Source organism: Daphnia pulex, chromosome 7 (assembly GCF_021134715.1).
Source record: "Daphnia pulex isolate KAP4 chromosome 7, ASM2113471v1".
Lineage (NCBI taxonomy): Eukaryota > Metazoa > Arthropoda > Branchiopoda > Diplostraca > Daphniidae > Daphnia > Daphnia pulex.
The window spans coordinates 8837690-8855025 of record NC_060023.1 but is presented as its reverse complement, the minus strand read 5'-3'; the positions used below and the strand labels follow the sequence as shown (position 1 = coordinate 8855025).

Below are 17336 nucleotides of genomic sequence, written 5' to 3'. Positions count from 1 at the left end.
GTTGCTACTGTATATGGGCTCCACCATCCGCAGTACATCTACCACATCTGTCATGGCGGAGTCGTCGGAAAAGCACCTGCAGCAAGAAACTATGGCTGAGGATTCTAATTCAGTTAACATCTCATCAAACTTACACCAAATGGAGGACGACAAGCAGCAGCAGCAGCCGGAATTTGTCAAGTTGTCAGCCAGTGGAACGACCGAGGATCCCATGTTGGGGTTCCTTACCCTCTTGGCTAAGGTAGAGCGACCTTCTTGTGCCAATTGTGAATCCAAGGATTTGTCACCCATGTTCTTCTGCAACACCTGCAGTAAGTAGCAAATTTTATTTGTTAATATTTAAAATAGCAAATCAAACATTAGTGAATTTGAAATAGGCCAGGCCATTTGTGCCGTGTGTAAACAAAACACGCATAGCGCCAAAATGTTTTCACGACACGACGTCACCAGCGTTTCACCATATACCAAGGAACCACAGCGCAAAGTATAATAATAGATGGAATCTAAATTAATTGTTAAGACGTTAAATACTTACGTCGTAATGTAATTTATAGTGTCCAGTTCATTTCGAGATGTGCATCATGTTTTCTCCCGCCAACGAGTCGTTGCTATGCATCAACTGCTTTCGTGATTTACCTCCCGACATTCGAGCCCAGTGTCTCGATTTAGACACGGCCTATCAACAGAAATGCGATCGACTTCAGCGTGGACTCAAAGCAGTGGGCGAACTTGAAGTCATCATCAAAGACGAGGTGTCGGCGTATCGTGCACTTTTAAAAGAATTGCACATCAATGCAATGAGGGAGGAGAGCACCATCCACGTCTTCAGCAAGATCCTGCAGGGGGTTGTCACACAAACCGAGGAGAAATTAATAGAAGCAGTCAAAAGGTATGTTTTGATTTATAATTAATTATGCAAAGATGAAAGCCTTTTCAGTTGACGATCAACACCATTGACATTGCCCAACTATTGACTGATTGCATGTCACAGTTTCTTTTTTAAATATATATTTATAAGAGCATGCTATCTCAAGAAGAAGATAATTATTAGAATAGGCTGATATCAAAAGTTTAGTAAGAGAAACGTATACTTCAGTATTTCGTTTTTCCGGAATAGAGGCTGATATCACCAGTTGTATTGTGAAAATTCTGACCTTCTCAACTAGATCTAGACTCGTTGTTATTCTGATCACTATATGCTGTGGGAATCAATATTTCATTTTTCGCTTACAAAACACGAAAAGAAAATTCAGAGCACGTTTTCGTTTACAGAGCAAAATTGGAAATGCGTCTACGTCGTCTGCTTTTATCAACAGCTGATTTTGTTTACAAACTTTTTAAAAAAGAAAATCTGATTCAGCTTTTTTTCCTCTTTTTAAACCAACAGTGAATTGCAAACTAAGGAAATGGTTTTTGAAGAGAAGCTAAAAACACTAGAATCGCTTCAAAGTAACGTTCAAGCGTACTTGACTTTGAGCACAGCATTTATCAGTTCTGCGTCCAAATTCGAGCTACTGAAACTTGCCAACGGATTGGTGGAGCGCCTTTCCGACATTGGGAACGTTGTTCAACCAGCCAAGTATCAATTATAAATTGTAGACACATGCTCTCAAACTAATTGGCTCCCATTTTTTAGAATATCTCCAGAGAATAGTCTAATTTCATCAAACTTTAAGGCTGAATTCAGCCAGAGCCTTAAAGAGTTACTACACCAAGAACTTTGGATGCACAATCATTTGATCAGTCTTAATGATCATCCATCTGTGCCTAAAAACACTGGTATTTTTCTATTCCATGTTTGATCGTGAAAACTGATAATGGTTACCAGTCCTCAATAATTAGGGGAAGATTTGAGCAAACCTCAACAGAGTTGCTGCACCACCAACTCCAATCTTGTGATGCAGGAATCTGAAATCAAAGTTCCTCTGCCATTTCTAGGACGCAGCCAGTCACTGCTGAATATTCCACTAGATCTCAACAAACAATTAATAACGACCGTAGAGCCAAAAGTAGCGGCAGTAGTCCAGCAGCAACAAGCAGCAGCAGTTCCGTCCATTCAACCGCCCATGTTGACAGCTCCACAGCCGGCCCGGAGGGCGGCAGCTACTAAGCGAAGTGTCAACAAAACCGATGCAAAGTATCAATCATTGCCACACAGCGTGAAAGAAGGGCAACACAAAGCCCAGCACCGACGAGAGGGGTCTTCTACCATGCCACATCCTGTGAGATCGAAGAGTGTCGAAGCCAAATCGGCCCAACATCAACAACAGCAGCAGCAATACGATATTAGTCAGTTGGAATTGTTCGCCGCCATCCATCAATCACGTCAAGCTGTCAGCAGCCGGAGCAATAGCAAAAATCTGACGGTAACTTCAGCACTTGTTGGAGTACGGCAGTCGGATAGGAATGGCACGTCTCGGGGGTCGTCGTCGGAACAGAAAAATGGAAAAATGTCTGGGGTTGCCGCTGATCCTGTAGAGAAAAGCGTTTCATCAACTGCCAAAAATCCCTCCGGCCATGTATGCGTGGTCCAGGCTTTAGTTCATCAAGACGGTGACGTCGTTAGGAATTCGGCTGCTGCCACTCATGCGGAAGCTAGCGCAAGAATACAGCGGAGTCAAAGGACATGGGAGCCTGTGTACGAGCCCCTAGCAGGCCCCCATGTAGGGCGACCGACAAAAACTGAGGCGGAAACATCTGAAGCCAGCATAGAATTGACAGCGGATCAAGTGCGGCAGCTAATCCGGGCTATTTCGGCAGCCCAGTCGAATTCAGCCGGATCGATTGGTGGCTGTTGGTCAAGTGAAATGAACCGGCCACCAGTCAGCAGTAGTCAAATTCCTGAAAGAGATGTTGCGGTGACCAGTAAGCAACCTCTTGCGCATCGTAACATCCACCGTAACGACAGCTTTGAAGGTCACGAAGAAGCTGTTCGAATGCTTGTTGGAGCCATACAAGAAATACAGCAGCTATGTACTGACAAAAAACATGATTCCAATTAGTTTATCGCGTTACAGAAAATTATATATCAAATGTTGAATTGTTTTCATTTTCATTCCCGCAATTAAATTTGCAAGTCTGCCAGTTCAAGTTTATTATGTTATATTACTTGGTTTGTGATAAATGTCTGAAGTTGTTTTCCACATCCATAGTTTGGAGGTTGTCTGAAATTTTTAAAACAGAATAAAATACTGTAATATGTAATATGTCAGTTTTACCTAGGTATAACCTGATTTCTACTTTTGAACTCGTATTTTCCAAATTTCCCGGTTCGACGCCACCTGTTGCTAGATTTTAGAACGATGCTAATCAGGTAATTTCAAAAATTTGAATGGTATGCCGTGTAAAATACAACAAAAGGAGAATGAAAAAATACACTTTGCAGTATAAAACTTGTTAAAAATATTTCTTTTTTCAATTAAGAAAGGGTATCGCTGGGTTGATCTAGAAAGTATTGCGAAAAGCTACTCGGGTATTGACAGTTCAATAGAAGTCGACTTTCTCTCCCTCCAAAATATGATGTAAACAAAGCCCTTAGGGCTTATGCTCTAGGCCAGGGCGAAATGTATGTCAAGACCCGGATTTTTTCCTCTCCCGAGCACCTTGCCGAGGACCAACCTGAATAACGAAAAAAATACACTCTCCAGTTACCTTCTCAGGAGATTTCTCAGCTTAGCTCAGAGCTGAAGCCAACATATGGAGTACCGCTACTTGCTGACCGATTCATTACGAACTATCAACCAGTTTTCGTGCTGAACAAGAAACATCTAGGTTGATCGTGCTTGCCGACACAGTTTTCTCGAGTAGACATAGACAGTTTTCCGCCCGAGTTAAACCAAGGGACTTTGACAGGGGAATGCTCGTCGATATTGTTCATTTTCTCAAGTTAAAAAATTTGTTTGTGTAAATTATATTTATAATGACTGTGAAAACAAAATTTGCTAGCCAGATTGGCAAAAGAATGTGTGATCCACTCGTCATGTCCTTGATTTACGGTAAGCTCAGCACCATACTTAGGCTATTTGGTTAGCTAGATCAAGGTTATTTAATGTAATTGTCTTTTTACTTTAGTTCTCTGTCTATCATTTTCTGTGATAAATGCTCAAGATAAGGAAATATATCAAGGAAAACCCCTGGGAAAACTAAACTCATATCACCACCAGGTAAATAATTTGTATAGCCCACCTTTCACTTTGATGCATAATGCAGTTTTTGATTCCGATGGTTGCTTCCACTGCTTTAGGTGGCTGGTGAAGTCTACGCTGTGGATGAATTCACCTTTCTTATTAAGAATTTTATCTACGATGGAAATGGGCCAGACACATTTTTCTGGGTTGGCTCGTCAACAAGACCTGGACCACAAGGATTCATCATTCCCAATGAAAAGGGAAGAACTAATGTGCTTCTACCTTATCTCAATAAGGATTTTACTCTTAAGTTGCCAGATGGCAAGAAGATCACAGACATCAAGTGGTTATCTATCTATGATTTAACTATTCAGGTATTATTGTTTCTTTCGTGTTGTTGTTACAACCTTATTAATGCTGGCCAATTGCAGGAAAATTTTGGGGATATTTCCATTGAGGAAGGCTTTGAACCTCCATCATCTCAACAACTTACAGAGTTGTCGCGACGAGCTCACAGGGTTTCTTCACTCTCTGTGGTTATTGTGGATGCAAAAACAATTTCTTTACCGGAATTCAACTATGATGGTCTAGGAGAAGGTGAATAGTTTTAGAAATGATTTGATTCGTCGAAAACTAATAGACATGCATGCTCTACTTATTCCGCATTAGATACGTACTTTTGGGTAGGAGTTGGTCCTCAGCCATCAGTCAAAGGCTTTAAAGTTCCAGATGAGAAGGGATAGTAAGTACAAATATATAACCTTAATCTTTTGATCGAAAAAGTTTGACTTACATTCATTTCGTCGTGCAGCATAACCCCATTGAGATCCTACAGGGACGAAGATGTCCTACTTCGCTTGCCGGGAGATCTTACCGTCTTTGACATTGATTGGTTTAGCGTCTTCAATGTCGCGACGGGGGAAAACTTTGGCTCAATCATCATTCCAGACAACCTCAACGTACCGCCGTCCCTTCTAAAAATCCTGGTAAGTAAATTTTTCATTAGCGTCATCCTATAATAGTGTTTACGTGTTACTCTTTTCCCAGCCACACACGAGTACTTTGCCCAACTGCGAACCTCTCCATAGGGACCTTCAAGTATCTTGGGAAATCTTCGGTCCTGCTATTACCATAGAAATAGCAGGGCGTGTTGGTAAATTATTTTTGCTTTCATTATTTACGGGTTTTCGTGAGTTTGATATTTGATCCGCTCACATCTTACAGCCGACGACGAGTATATTGCTTTCGGTTTGAGCGGCTCTAGTACCGAAGCTAAAATGGAAGGCGCTGATGTTGCTATTATTTACATGGACACCTATCAAGGCTACGCTACAGATTACAACATCACAGCAAAATCCTCGGTAATGTTTTAAATGATTCAACATTTTTCAATGCAATAAAACTAATTTTTTTTTTAACTTTACATAAAAGTGCGTCAGTGTTTTAGGTGCTAATCGTGGTGTTTGCCGTGATGACCAACTGGGCGGTACCGATAATCACCAGTTCTATCTAGGATCACGTGTTGATGGGCTCACCACCATCACTTACCGAAGATCGCTAGTTCCATGTAAAATCTTTCTGTTGTAAATGTTAGTAGAACATATCGTTAACGGTAGCATTTTTTAAAACAGCTGATTCAGAAGATCAGGTCGTTCCGACTGACCATCCGGCCAGTTTGATATGGGCTGTTGGCAAACTCGACAAATTCAAACGACCTACCTTTCACCGGCTCTGGTCTCGGCATCCTGTTTTGGTGGAGCTTGGCCGCTCTACAGCACAGAAAAACTGTGTCCCCTTCTTGGATGTTAAAGACCCTAAACCGTAAAAATTCAATCAGATGTTAACCACTTTAATCTTTCACAGTCTGTAAAATTGGATCCATTTCAATTTAGGGCACCCTGGGGACCTTTTAGGGTACTCGAGCCCTCCCTAAGACTCATCCGTTTTATGGTTGGACCGTCTGGTGGACAAAGAGGCTACGAAGGAATAACTGGTAAGTTTTAAACGAGTTTAAACATATCTGGAAGCACTACGCTTAAACGTTTGTTTGTTTTTTACAATGTGCAGGTCAGCCCGGATCCGATCTAGCCTGGTACGTCAATGGCTTCATTGCGCCCGAGTTGTTTTTACGACGTGAGCTTGTTTACAACTTCCAAGTCGAAGGAGGTAACGATCCGCACAGCCCAACACATTATCATCCATTGATCATTACTGACGAGCCCATCGGTGGTTACGAGACCTTCAGTGAAGAACAACGTAAGGAGATCCGTGTTCTTGCTGGCGTAGAATTCACGCGCCGTGGGCAACCCCGTCCCATCGCAGGTATTTCAAAAAATGAATGATTAGAATCATGTCCTGGAAAAACCTGTAATCAAATTTAATAATTAGCGGGAAGACTTTGTTTGTGGCGCCAAACTATCCAGCGTGATCGACGTTTAGATAATGACGTCACGTCGTTCCAGAAGTTCCGTAACAATCTGCAGCTGCTGTGTGAAGAAAGTAAAAAATAGTTAACGGTAGTTTTCTCTAAATGTTTTTTGGCTGACTTTTTCCTTGTGGTTTCAGAGGGACAAGCTGCCAATATGGAAATTCGGCCCGACAATTCTTGGCCTGATGTGGTTTATTATCATAGCTTCACTCACCCAGGCATGGGATGGAAGATCAATATTGTCGACCGATTCGGTGGTCTGACTAGTGCCAGCCATACCATCGTCTCAGGATTTGTCTTTCCGATCACCATTCTCCTCATTTCCGTCCACCATTGGTTTTAAAAACCAGTCTTCCATTTAGAAATCACTGTTAAACTCGAGAACGACGTCAAAGCGTCCCATGACATATTGCACTTATTGTGTAACGCACGTTGTTTTTACGTATACAAACTCGCCAATTTGATCAATTCGATTACTTTGTCTGTAATTAACTTTTGAGGTTCAAAACATAATTAGAGAAAAGAAAATTTTACACAACCACAAGGGTTTCACAGCGGTCAGGTTAACAACAACTAACAACATAACACATTCATAAGATTAGGCTAACTAGCTTCAGGTTTGGAATGATTGCCTTGAGGACTTGAAAAACGAACACATCTAACATTGGTTATATTTAACTTAGTTTAAAAGAGGGAATAAACGATCACGGGGGAATACATCATTCAAGTTAGACTTGAATGATGGGCATCACGCTGCCAGTCAAAACTGGTAGGACGAACACAACTTAGTTTTTCTTTTCAATTAATGGGTAATTGATCAAATCGAATATTTGACACCTGAACGAAGGAATGGCTTGAAATAAATTCGGGATTTCTTATAACACACACATCAAATAATCATTCAATAATAAAAATGGGTTAGGACTATTACAGTTAATGACAAGGAAATGATTCTACTAACGCTCCGTCATGACGGAACCGTGAGCGCAGTTTTTCTCTTTTAATACGCTATGCTCTGAGAAGATATGTGGCTTGGTTTTATAAGAGATAAAAAATAAATTCTGTCTCACCAAGTGTCATTCGCAACTGCCGGGTTCTCGTTCTGATCAACGTCTTCACCTCCACTATGTGTCAAAAGGTCATTATCTGGGTCCGAATAAGAGTGATTGGACGACATGGGAATTTGATCTTCGCCCTCTGCCGATCGCGATGAAGTATCCAACATGCCGTCTGTACCGTCATTCTTTCGGCGTTTACTGGCCGGCATTCGAGGTCGAACGGGTCCACTCATACCGATGAGATGACGATACGCAAGGTGTTTCCTGAGAGCATCGCGCGATTTAGATGTGTGCCCACAAATCGAACACTGGTGTTTCAATCCATCATGAATGCTCATATGGACCTGCGAGAAATCATTTAAAAACTTAAACATTATCTCAGTTAAAGAACAGCAACCTTTACAGACCTTTAAATTGTAGGCATTGGATAAAACTTTGAAGCAAACAGGACAAGAAACCGGTAGCAGAGTTTTGCGAATAGCGGAACGCTGTCCATTACTAGCGCATTCTTTCATTCCGCCTCTGCCACAATTCCATGCTGCACTTAGTGCCCGAATAAGATCTCCGCGCTTCCGTCTTCGGTTCTTTATCTGTTTAGCAGTGTCGCTTGATTTACTTATATCCTCATCTTTCAGTTCTTCATGTTGACCCAATGAGGTTAGAAAATATAGTTTCCCTTCGCTTCGTTCACTGCCGCTGTGGTTGGATTCGTTTCCACCTACTCCTTCATCTGATTCGTGGCAATCGCTATCTACTTCGACTTCTTCAAGTAGATTTTCCGGAGAATCTGTATTATCAATTGTTTTGTTTTCAAATGCTCAATGAATCAAGAAAATTCTAAATAAAATTACCTTCATCAACTACTAAATTTTCTTCTCTGTCTTCAGAAACTTCTGTAATTTCTACAGCTTCTTCATCTTCACCATGGGAAAGAAAGTCATTCTTTTTCCAAAAGTGGTGGGTTTCCATTTTGATAGGCCTACTGTTGGCTCCCAATGAGCCACGATTTGCTGCATCATCACAACTGTTTTGTTGACACACTTCTTGAAGTAAACCTGATGCTTTTAGGGGGTTTATTTTAGCCAGACCCTTGACTTGTAGAGACTCTGCACAGTTCAGCAACCCGGAAAGTTCTAGCTGGGTAATGTTGATCTCACCCTTGTACATGAAGCTAATTACAGCCAAGAGATCTTGGTAGCAGGCATAAGGAAGCACTATGATTGGGTGTTGAGCAGAAGTCACATTCTTTGAAAAAGAAGAAGTTAAACAATTAATCCACAAATTAAAATGAAAATAAGAAGACAAGCCCTACTTGAAGTACTTCTTTGAAGTAACCGCTACAAGAAGATAGAACCACTTTGTGAGCTTTAATGGTTCTTCCTTCTGCAAATAGTGTCACATCAGTCAAAGCCCCAGCATCCCACATGTCACAGACGGACAATAACAAGGTTGATTCATAGCTGCTCCATCGTAGGCGTAATTCTGCTGTGGACCCCATGACAATAAATGGTAGCAAGCCACAAGCCAAGAGCACCTGCTAATAACAGAAACCATTGAATAGATTGGAAATCAAGACAACAAGTCTTAAATTTCTTACGCAACACATTCAATTATGCAAAAATATGTCTACTGGAATTTTCAAAAACAAACAACAACACAATTCCAACTGCCCCACATATTAGATACAAACAATGGAAAATACGATGAAGAAATGACCCAAATCGGTATACTCACGTAATGAAATCACACACATATATTTTTTGGAATGTAAAGACGGTCGCAAATCAGTAGAGGAATGACGAAAAAGGTATTAAGGCTCATGGAACAATTCACTTGACGTCAGATAACGACCGCCATATTGGGGGATGGGAACCTCAATTCTTTCAAGTAACAACACGACCTGTTATCCCGTATGGATTCATACACACACGCTACTGTTCCAAGTCTGAGTCGGTATATACAGGAAGGACTAATCTAATTTGAAGAACGTTTTAAGTTTCGTTGTTTGTTGCATAATGTGACAGGTGCAGCTTATAAACTCGAAAAATAATCTATCACGAAAGTAAAACAGTTTCATGTGCCCAGTATAATTGCAAGAATATATATCATGTCATAATAACAGCATTTTTTTTTAAATCAAACAAACGAAAGCTAAAATCTCACTGGTTCCGAAAAACTGAGAACAAAAACATTAGGTGCACGCGTCGTAATAGAATCTTTTGTTGGGATGTTAGAGCATAAGATCACCACAATATATTCATACTAAAACAATGAATATGTTAAACATAGCAATGTAGGCTTGTTTATCAATCTTGTGATACCATACACTTCACCACCAATGAACTAATTAGTCCAATTTTAGATTAGACTAGAAACAAACTGTACACTTTTTTTTTTGGTAAAAATACAAATAATAGCATTCGCGTTGGTCACTTGAGAATCGGCAATATTTTGTAAAAAGTGCAATCTTGCACTTTCCTTCGATATTATAAGATCGTAGTTCAATGAAGGAAGTGTTCATTGTTGTTTTTATCCACAGTTCCTTCCGTTTCCAACGGGGGAGGTGCTTCACCGTAACAATGTTTAGCTCGAGGGTTACGATAGGAATTTTCGTGCTGCACGCTTTGAGATGAGGTGCGACATTTGGTGAGGCATAGCTCAAAGTGATCAGTCACTGAAGTCAAGAGAAGATTTAAGGTGCCGGCCGCTTTGCCTAGAACATCTTGCAGAACTTCTTTCTGTTCAACCCACAATTAATACACTTAGCTACTTGTTAATACAATTGACTTGCAGAAATATTATACCTTATCTGGCTGAAGGCAACATGAGATGCAATATTCATAAATGGAACAACAGCCATTGTTGTGACAGGTTTCACAAGAATAGTGTTTTGTTCCATCAGTTTCCGCCTTACAGCAACCATTTGGCATTACATTTTGTCGGCTACATACATACCCTAGAATGTTGAAAGAATGTATCAGAAAAAATAGCTTAAAGGTTAGATACACTTCCAAAAATGTAACACAAAATACCTTTATCATCAGCAATCAAAGCTTTTCCTTGAACAGAGTTTCTACATGATGAAGGTTTGGAGCTGGTTTCATTATTATCTTCGGAGCCTTGCCACTGAAAAATGTGTCCTAAAGGACGCCTCCCAGATCCAACATCATGAATGTCAACTTCTTCATTAGATAGTAACACATTAGAATTCTAAATAAAAAGAAATGCACACACAAATTAAAGCATGTTCACGGATTTTAAATAATTGAAATTTGAATTTACGTCGCTGTAGAAATTAACCACGAAATAAGTGAAAGAGGCAAAAAAGATGGCTGTCAGGAAGAGTTTGGAACGTAAGAATCGCAAAACAACAGCCGTCAACATGGCTTAATTAAACTCAGAAAATCATGGCTCAGGACGTTAATTATGATACAACTAAAACGAAGAAATAAAAAACCCAAAGTTTATTGGAGAAAGTCTTAAACTTTCATGACAGAATGCCTAAACGTGACGCCTTCAGGCTCTTGACTCGATTGTTTTTCCGACCGACTGCCTGCTTCTTGACAGAGCAACCTAGCGAGTTGGATTATCCATCAGCAGATGGCTCTCCAGTAATTTGCGTTTACCCAAACAAATTCAAAAATGAAAGATCCTAGTTTTTTGCTAGGTATCTAAACCCACTGCTCTTTTCCAACAGAATTTAAAAATGATCACAATTTAACACAATTGAATTATTTGAAATCTCGTGTAATGAATCGACGACAGAAATAAGTCACTTACATTTCAAGCAACATCAGACAAAGAAATTTTGATTGATCCACATTTTCGCACCTTTAAAGTGCCGTCTTTCTCCTGGAAACTTCCCTCAAAATGATATCTTCCAAACTTTTCACCAGAGATCTTTCCTTGCAGACAACATCTTCTTTTCCGGGTCCAATTTTCTTCAGGGAACGAGAGGGGGTCATCTCTTTCTGGGCATCCACTTGTTGAAGGATTGCCCTTTCAGTCAACTCAAACTCCTCCAACTCAGCCTCTTCAGCCGGATCCAAATGTATAATGTTGTTTACATTCCTGACTGACTGGCGTTTGTTGGGCGCCACTGGCATCGAAGGTTTGTGAGTGGTGGGCGGAGCAGGAGTGGCCCGGAATTGTTTGCTCATGAAATCGTTCAAAGTTTTCTTCCTACCGGGCAAAGGAGAAATGCCGACAGTCACTTTCTTCGGTTCGAAAAGAGTAGCGCTGTTCCATTTGGGCTTAGAACTCTCAACGCAGTTGACAATCGGTTTCCTCACTGGAATTTTCGACCTCACGTTTGTTGTTTTCGAAGGCTTGCAAGTCTGTTGGTTGAGGCAAGCGGAAACAGAAGACGAATCGTGATGAGTACCCGGTTTGGGCTTGAAGCGTTTACTCGCAAGAGGTGCACCGTGATCGAAAAGCAGCTCAGATCCGGAAGAGTTATGAATGCGGACCTGTCGAGAAGCTTTTAAAGTCATCGGGGTCTGATCCGGTTTTGATATATTCACCCTACCACTGTTAACACGGCTGCAAACGTCTGGAAATGATTTCTTCGATCCCGGGAGAGGCTTTAGAGCTGGAAACGAGGAGTTGCAGGGCATTTTGACTTTTTGGCTAGTTTCTGAATACGGAAGATTGTTCAGATAAGCTCAGAATACTCGGTTACTTTTTCCGTGAACCATGACCCCCTTATATCAACTCGGTCGAGTGTTGAGCCGATTGCAACTGCCGTTTCGCATGTTTGATTTTATCCTGCAAAAATAATATAAGTGTTATTGCATCAGATTTTCCTCGATCGTTTGCCTTATTATATTACGCAATTTGTTCAATTTAAAAAAATTTAAGTTTTCTAGAATTAAATTTGCATAATTGCAAAAAACGAACCCTTACACATATTCGCCACACCCACTCAAGGGCCTCAAGGAAATTAGTGTCATGCACTTTCCGACAGAGTTCGTCGTAGGAGCAGCTTAGTGCTACAAGAGTTGATTTTCAACTAACACATTGCGATTATGTGCGGTTAAAAATTGAAGCTGATAATAAATCAGAACGAGTAAGGAGGAAAAAATGTAATTGTGGTTACGTGTTGCTTTGTTCTTATTGACGTGATTGGGCGACAAACCCATTTCCTGCTATACACACTATGTGTTCAAATCTTAATGAAATCAGGTAAGATGCATTTCATTTTTAAAAAATGATTATCAAAAGTGGCAAATAATTAAGCTTGATAAAATCTTTGATTTTTAATCCTCTTTTAACTCTTGTTCAAGATAAAATCTATGGTCACTGTAAATACATACAATCAAGTAAAATACGACTAGTCAGCGCTTTGTATATACGTCGAGCGTCATTAGCCTTAGAGTTCCCTTTGTTGGATTTGTCTCTTTTTTCAAATGTACAGTTGAACGCGAGTCGGAATACCCACAAGATCGCGCATATAATCATGTTGACATGATGAAAAGACAAATTGAATTCGAAGTTGAAGAAAAGAATAATGACGTGACGTCCGCCAATTGGACTTCTGTGATCACTGGAACGTACGGGAAAAAGAATGAAACCTTTCAGCTCAGTCGTTATCTAACCTTTCTTACTTTGAAGTTTCATTCAAATAAAACGAAATCTTACCTTGGAAAGGTTACATTCACGAGATGAATAGGAAGCAACAAATTATCCAGATATTTGTATGGCGGCTACGCTGACGCATTTGGAGTTAAACTTTTTCTATTCTTAGTGTTTTCTATAAGATGTGTGTACAAGCTGTCGTGATCACAGATAAGTTAATTTACAATACTATGTCCGATATTGATTTTAATGGGTATAATCCAAACAAAAGTTTTCTAAAAATCATTGCTACTGAATACAGTGTACAGTACTATGTACTGCCTCCTGAGAGGGTTGAACTCTCGACCTCTGGTTTTCTTCACACATTTACGAGACCAGCGCTCTACCACTGAGCTAAGAAGGCTGTTTCGATCAGCCAATTAAACATTTCTGAACAAAAAAAGTAAAGAAGAAAAAAGAAAAAAAATTAGTTATTAAATACTCAGATTTTTATATTTTCACTTGGCGCATGGATTCGCAACTGCGCTCGAGTCAAAAAGTATATTCCATTGAATCGTGAAGGTCAACTTCTGGGTAGGCCTTGGATAGACGTACCAAAGATTTACGAAGAATTCTATACCTTCTTGTCTTGCTCTCATCTTTGCCAAGAGGTCCTCAGTTTTTGGATCCAAGCGCTTGACAGAAGAAGTCTTAGTTTTGCTTAGTATTTCGACCGTTTCCTGACGTTGATCTCCATGAAAACGGATTCATCACAAAAGATACAAGAGTAAACCATGGGTCTCACAATTGAAGAAACGCATGGCAGTATTCACCGCGTCACTTGGCGCATCAACTGTGAAAACAAAACCAGTGGACAAATCAATAAGACCATCCCGTTCGCTCGTTTCTTCGCACACTTTGATATCTCGTGCACTTACAATGAAATCAATCCGGTGGAACACATCTTCAACGCCGAGTTCCGTTTAAAGCAGTTGGAGAGCAGCACCAACAATGAGTCGTCAACTTCCAGCGAAGATAGAGAGACTCTTCCGGATTACTATCGTGAACCGTGCGCTGTTTGGATAACAGATACAAACGATCAGAAACAAATGTTCAAAAGACAGTCTGACGGGTGGGAAATTAAAACCAACATCAAAGTTTACACCGATTCAATTTGGGCCAGCATTTTCATCCAGTTTAACACTTTCAGTGAAATAAGCGTGTTGCTGCAACATCTCACCGACATTTACGTGAATCAGTCCAACTGTGATATCCAATTTTGTTTTCAAGACGACCGGAAAATCGGTGGGCACGTTTCCGTCTTGGCCGCCAGAAGTCCCGTGTTCGCCGCAATGTTCAATCACGACATGAAAGAAAAGCAGACGGGCGAAGTTGTCATCGAAGACATTGAGTTTGAGATTTTCCAAGAGCTGCTTCACTACATCTACTCCGGCCGGATGAAAACTGTTCTGACGGAAGCAACTGCTCGATCGCTGTGCGTGGCCGCCGATAAATACGACGTCCCGGGACTGAAGGAGGAGTGCACCCGCGCTCTGCTCTTTGATTTGAAAAGAGGAAAAGCATTTGATTTGTTGGTTTGGGCCGACCTGCATTCGGTGGAGAAAGTTAAAAAAGAAATTCTGACTTACGTGGCTAAGCACTTCAAAACCATTTGTCAAACGGACGACTGGGAAGCGTTCATTCTGAACTATCCGCATCTTTGTTTACTCGTGACTCGAAATTTGATGTAATGAATTCAATTAAAGTTAATAGAAAAGCTAGGGAACGATACTTTTTTTTTAACCTTCATTGCTATATTTTATACAAGAATCCGAGTGAGGACAATTACGTTGATTTCAATGCACTGATCAATGTGATTTCAATCCGTACGTCCTCTAAAGTAAACTTAATTTTAAAGAGAAATATTTGTTGAGACTTCTCATGAACGATGACTACACTTAGACTTAGTTATGTCTTTGATCTTTTTTTTAAGTGAATTAAATTTCAGCCGAAAATTGTTTGCATTTTATCACGCATTGCATTGTTATTTAGAAGCGCAGAATAAGGTCTGATATACACAAAATTAACGCACACGTAATCGGATGAAGACAATAATATTTCAAAATAGCTCCCTCTACTGATCAGACGAAATACCCAGTAACTAAATTATCCAGACATGCAGTCCTAACGATGGCGGTTTTCCGAATTTAAAATTACTACGTTAATCGTAAACTACGTAAAATAAATTGAATATTGTCGGTTTTAATGAGTTAAAGCTGATTCAGTTAAACTAACCAGAAAATGAGTAAAAACTCCAACGTTAATCGACAAAAATATCCTGGGAAACCACTTGCAGGAGGCTCCAGGATCGTCCTTGTCTACATAAGATCTCGGTTAGTCATGAAGTTTCACAGATTAGTTTACACGGATTCCTGAAATTCCACAAACGATAAATCAAATAAAGCAATGTCTACTAAAGAAGAAACCAGTCCCAGCGACGTTCGGAAGTACGATGACGGTATTTGTGCTATTTGTCTGAGTTCGCATGTCAACAAAGCGACCCCGGACTGCGGCCATGTCTTTTGTTTCCGATGCTTGATTGACTGGTGCCAGGTAAAGCTGGAATGTCCAACTTGTAAGCAACCGTTCCAGAACTTTCGTCACGACATCCAGATTCGACCGACTTGCGAGCAGATCTACACCCCCGATCCTCCTCTCGTTCCTGCCGACCAACAGCCAACGCCAGAGGTAATCAACATAACTTTCCTGGACGGAGGGGAGCATCAAACGTGGGTTGTTCGAACTCCCAATAGGATCATTGTGCTACTGATGCCACCGTTAACCCACGAAAGATTGCATCACGATACCAACTTCCGAACATGGTTCTTTAATTACCTGAATAACCAACTGAACATCAACATTCTGGGCATGGTCTGGCCTTAATTGAGACACGTAGCTTATAGACAGGGCATGTCAGTTCAAAAGTGTTAAATTTATCATTCGATGAGAATTTGAAATACAAAATTGTCTTAATCTTCTAATAATAATGTTTTCATTTTCATGAATTACCACAAAATTATTAACCAAATCTCAAATCTGCATGGTAAAAGACTAAAAATGCAGTCTTTTGCTATGTGCCTAGGTCTACTCCATTTCATTATTACTTTTTCACATTATTCTTGCTACTTCCTACACTCATACTTTAACTAATATTCTTACTTTCCTTTTACTTCATTTTTTATACAAACAATTTGCAGGTTTATTCGTCAAAGACGACTTCTCGGGTAGATAGATAATAAGGTTATATCTCAACCTATTAGTCTCCCATCGTCCCCTCTGGCTGTACCAAAATTCCAAAGAATCCATAAGTCCCTATAGGTTTTGGACTCTTATAATTGCTCTCTTCCAGAACTAGACCTCAGTTGTCCAATCGTCGTGTTTGGTGAAAGTAGTTGCTTTTGCTACGTACGGTCAAAATTAATTAATTTTAGCGATGGCAAATTTTTCTAGAATTATTGGCTTTCAACCAAGAAAGTCAATGCTGATCTCAACTGAAGTGACGGAGAGTGGTCTTCATTGTGTTACGTTGGTTAGGAAACTTGATAAAGCCAAGGAAAAAGACAATGAGAATTTTCAGTTGAATCATTTCCCCACGCACATTTCTAACTTTGGTGTCTCCTACACTTACAGAGAAGTTAAATCAGGAGATGAAAAATATTATTTAAAGATTGGTTTGACGCAGAGTGCTAGTAAAAATTCGATTCCCGATTATTACCGTGAACCGTGCGCTGTTTGGATTCATTACGAAGAAGGAAAGAAACTTTGGTTTAAAAAAATCCCTCATGATCGTTGGCAAATAAAAATCGCTGCCCCCATCAATAGTTGGGTTAGCATTAAGATTTACATCAAGTTTAATGCTTTCCGTGAAATTAACGTGTTGCTCAAACAATTGACGGACATTTACGCAAATCAATCCAACTGCGACATTCAATTTCTGTTTCAAGATGGCCAGAAAATCGGAGGCCACATTTCCATTTTGGCCGCCAGAAGTCCCGTATTCGCAGCAATGTTCAACAACCAACCAACCAAAACGGACCCAGTGTTGATCAATGACACTCAGCTGGATATTTTCAAAGAGCTACTCCACTTTATCTACTCCGGTCGGAC

General features: G+C 40.2%; 6 protein-coding genes and 1 non-coding gene across 10 annotated transcripts in view; 3 read left to right on the top strand and 4 right to left on the bottom strand.

Moving 5' to 3' along the window:
• The first annotated feature begins 13 nt into the window (after nt 1-13).
• On the top strand, nt 14-3349 carry LOC124197909. The gene is made up of 6 exons (XM_046593483.1): nt 14-311; nt 378-484; nt 555-889; nt 1388-1579; nt 1637-1779; nt 1843-3349. Exons 1-6 carry the CDS (start codon nt 14-16, stop codon nt 3000-3002), a joined length of 2235 nt encoding a protein of 744 aa, XP_046449439.1. The 3' UTR covers nt 3003-3349.
• Nucleotides 3350-3528: 179 nt separating this feature from the next.
• On the top strand, nt 3529-7019 carry LOC124197910 (protein Skeletor, isoforms B/C-like). Its single transcript, XM_046593484.1, has 14 exons — nt 3529-3995; nt 4072-4163; nt 4244-4501; nt 4559-4724; nt 4797-4869; nt 4939-5113; nt 5175-5280; nt 5352-5488; nt 5559-5694; nt 5759-5948; nt 6020-6120; nt 6195-6449; nt 6516-6626; nt 6693-7019. The coding sequence occupies exons 1-14, from the start codon at nt 3920-3922 to the stop codon at nt 6896-6898; spliced, it is 2082 nt and encodes a 693-aa protein (XP_046449440.1). The 5' UTR covers nt 3529-3919; the 3' UTR covers nt 6899-7019.
• On the bottom strand, nt 7015-9537 carry LOC124197915 (transcription factor GAGA-like). Of its 3 annotated transcripts, none has more exons than XM_046593492.1 (5): nt 9348-9537; nt 8926-9150; nt 8465-8858; nt 8021-8400; nt 7015-7957 (listed from the first exon to the last, which is right to left on the bottom strand). In XM_046593492.1, exons 2-5 carry the CDS (start codon nt 9109-9111, stop codon nt 7622-7624), a joined length of 1296 nt encoding a protein of 431 aa, XP_046449448.1. In that variant the 5' UTR covers nt 9112-9150; nt 9348-9537; the 3' UTR covers nt 7015-7621. The 3 variants fall into 3 exon arrangements, with proteins under 3 accessions (XP_046449448.1, XP_046449447.1, XP_046449446.1); XM_046593491.1 differs by having other exon boundaries at nt 8926-9147; nt 9348-9536; XM_046593490.1 differs by lacking the exon at nt 9348-9537 and adding an exon at nt 9211-9285.
• Nucleotides 9538-9684: 147 nt separating this feature from the next.
• On the bottom strand, nt 9685-11184 carry LOC124197921 (SREBP regulating gene protein-like). Its single transcript, XM_046593503.1, has 4 exons — nt 10896-11184; nt 10646-10823; nt 10418-10569; nt 9685-10351 (listed from the first exon to the last, which is right to left on the bottom strand). Exons 1-4 carry the CDS (start codon nt 10995-10997, stop codon nt 10115-10117), a joined length of 669 nt encoding a protein of 222 aa, XP_046449459.1. The 5' UTR covers nt 10998-11184; the 3' UTR covers nt 9685-10114.
• Nucleotides 11185-11339: 155 nt separating this feature from the next.
• Nucleotides 11340-17336, bottom strand: part of LOC124197919 — a 28099-nt gene continuing 22102 nt past the window's right edge. Inside the window, exons 1-2 of one of the 2 annotated variants that reach the window (XM_046593498.1) lie at nt 12519-12759; nt 11340-12380 (exon numbers count right to left, since the gene is read on the bottom strand). In XM_046593498.1, the coding sequence (XP_046449454.1) occupies nt 11447-12229 (783 nt within the window). In that variant the 5' untranslated portion in view covers nt 12230-12380; nt 12519-12759 and the 3' untranslated portion in view covers nt 11340-11446. Of the gene's footprint in view, nt 12381-12518; nt 12760-17336 lie in introns of those variants that run through there. The other variant, XM_046593497.1, reaches the window with a different exon arrangement.
• On the bottom strand, nt 13509-13593 carry Trnat-cgu. The gene is given in 2 exon segments: nt 13509-13544; nt 13558-13593. It is a non-coding gene; the product is annotated as a tRNA-Thr (tRNA).
• On the top strand, nt 13964-14920 carry LOC124198415 (speckle-type POZ protein-like). Its single transcript, XM_046594245.1, has one exon. The coding sequence runs from the start codon at nt 13964-13966 to the stop codon at nt 14918-14920; it is 957 nt and encodes a 318-aa protein (XP_046450201.1).

What these genes read in the sequence shown, in the direction of transcription:
- LOC124197909 (XM_046593483.1), top strand. Translation starts at nt 14, where the DNA reads ATGGGCTCCACCATCCGCAGTACATCTACCACATCTGTCATGGCGGAG. An exon ending in TTAATAGAAGCAGTCAAAAG is followed by an intron (nt 890 to 1,387) that starts GTATGTTTTGAT and finishes TTAAACCAACAG; the next exon opens with TGAATTGCAAACTAAGGAAA. An exon ending in ATCTGTGCCTAAAAACACTG is followed by an intron (nt 1,780 to 1,842) that starts GTATTTTTCTAT and finishes CTCAATAATTAG; the next exon opens with GGGAAGATTTGAGCAAACCT.
- LOC124197910 (XM_046593484.1), top strand. Translation starts at nt 3,920, where the DNA reads ATGACTGTGAAAACAAAATTTGCTAGCCAGATTGGCAAAAGAATGTGT. An exon ending in ACATCACAGCAAAATCCTCG is followed by an intron (nt 5,489 to 5,558) that starts GTAATGTTTTAA and finishes TTTACATAAAAG; the next exon opens with TGCGTCAGTGTTTTAGGTGC. An exon ending in CCGAAGATCGCTAGTTCCAT is followed by an intron (nt 5,695 to 5,758) that starts GTAAAATCTTTC and finishes TTTTTAAAACAG; the next exon opens with CTGATTCAGAAGATCAGGTC.
- LOC124197915 (XM_046593490.1), bottom strand. An exon ending in AAATTTAGTAGTTGATGAAG is followed by an intron (nt 8,401 to 8,464) that starts GTAATTTTATTT and finishes TTGATAATACAG; the next exon opens with ATTCTCCGGAAAATCTACTT. An exon ending in CCAATGCCTACAATTTAAAG is followed by an intron (nt 7,958 to 8,020) that starts GTCTGTAAAGGT and finishes GATTTCTCGCAG; the next exon opens with GTCCATATGAGCATTCATGA.
- LOC124197921 (XM_046593503.1), bottom strand. Translation starts at nt 10,997, where the DNA reads ATGTTGACGGCTGTTGTTTTGCGATTCTTACGTTCCAAACTCTTCCTG. An exon ending in TTTGATTGCTGATGATAAAG is followed by an intron (nt 10,570 to 10,645) that starts GTATTTTGTGTT and finishes TCAACATTCTAG; the next exon opens with GGTATGTATGTAGCCGACAA. An exon ending in GTTGCCTTCAGCCAGATAAG is followed by an intron (nt 10,352 to 10,417) that starts GTATAATATTTC and finishes TGGGTTGAACAG; the next exon opens with AAAGAAGTTCTGCAAGATGT.
- LOC124198415 (XM_046594245.1), top strand. Translation starts at nt 13,964, where the DNA reads ATGGGTCTCACAATTGAAGAAACGCATGGCAGTATTCACCGCGTCACT.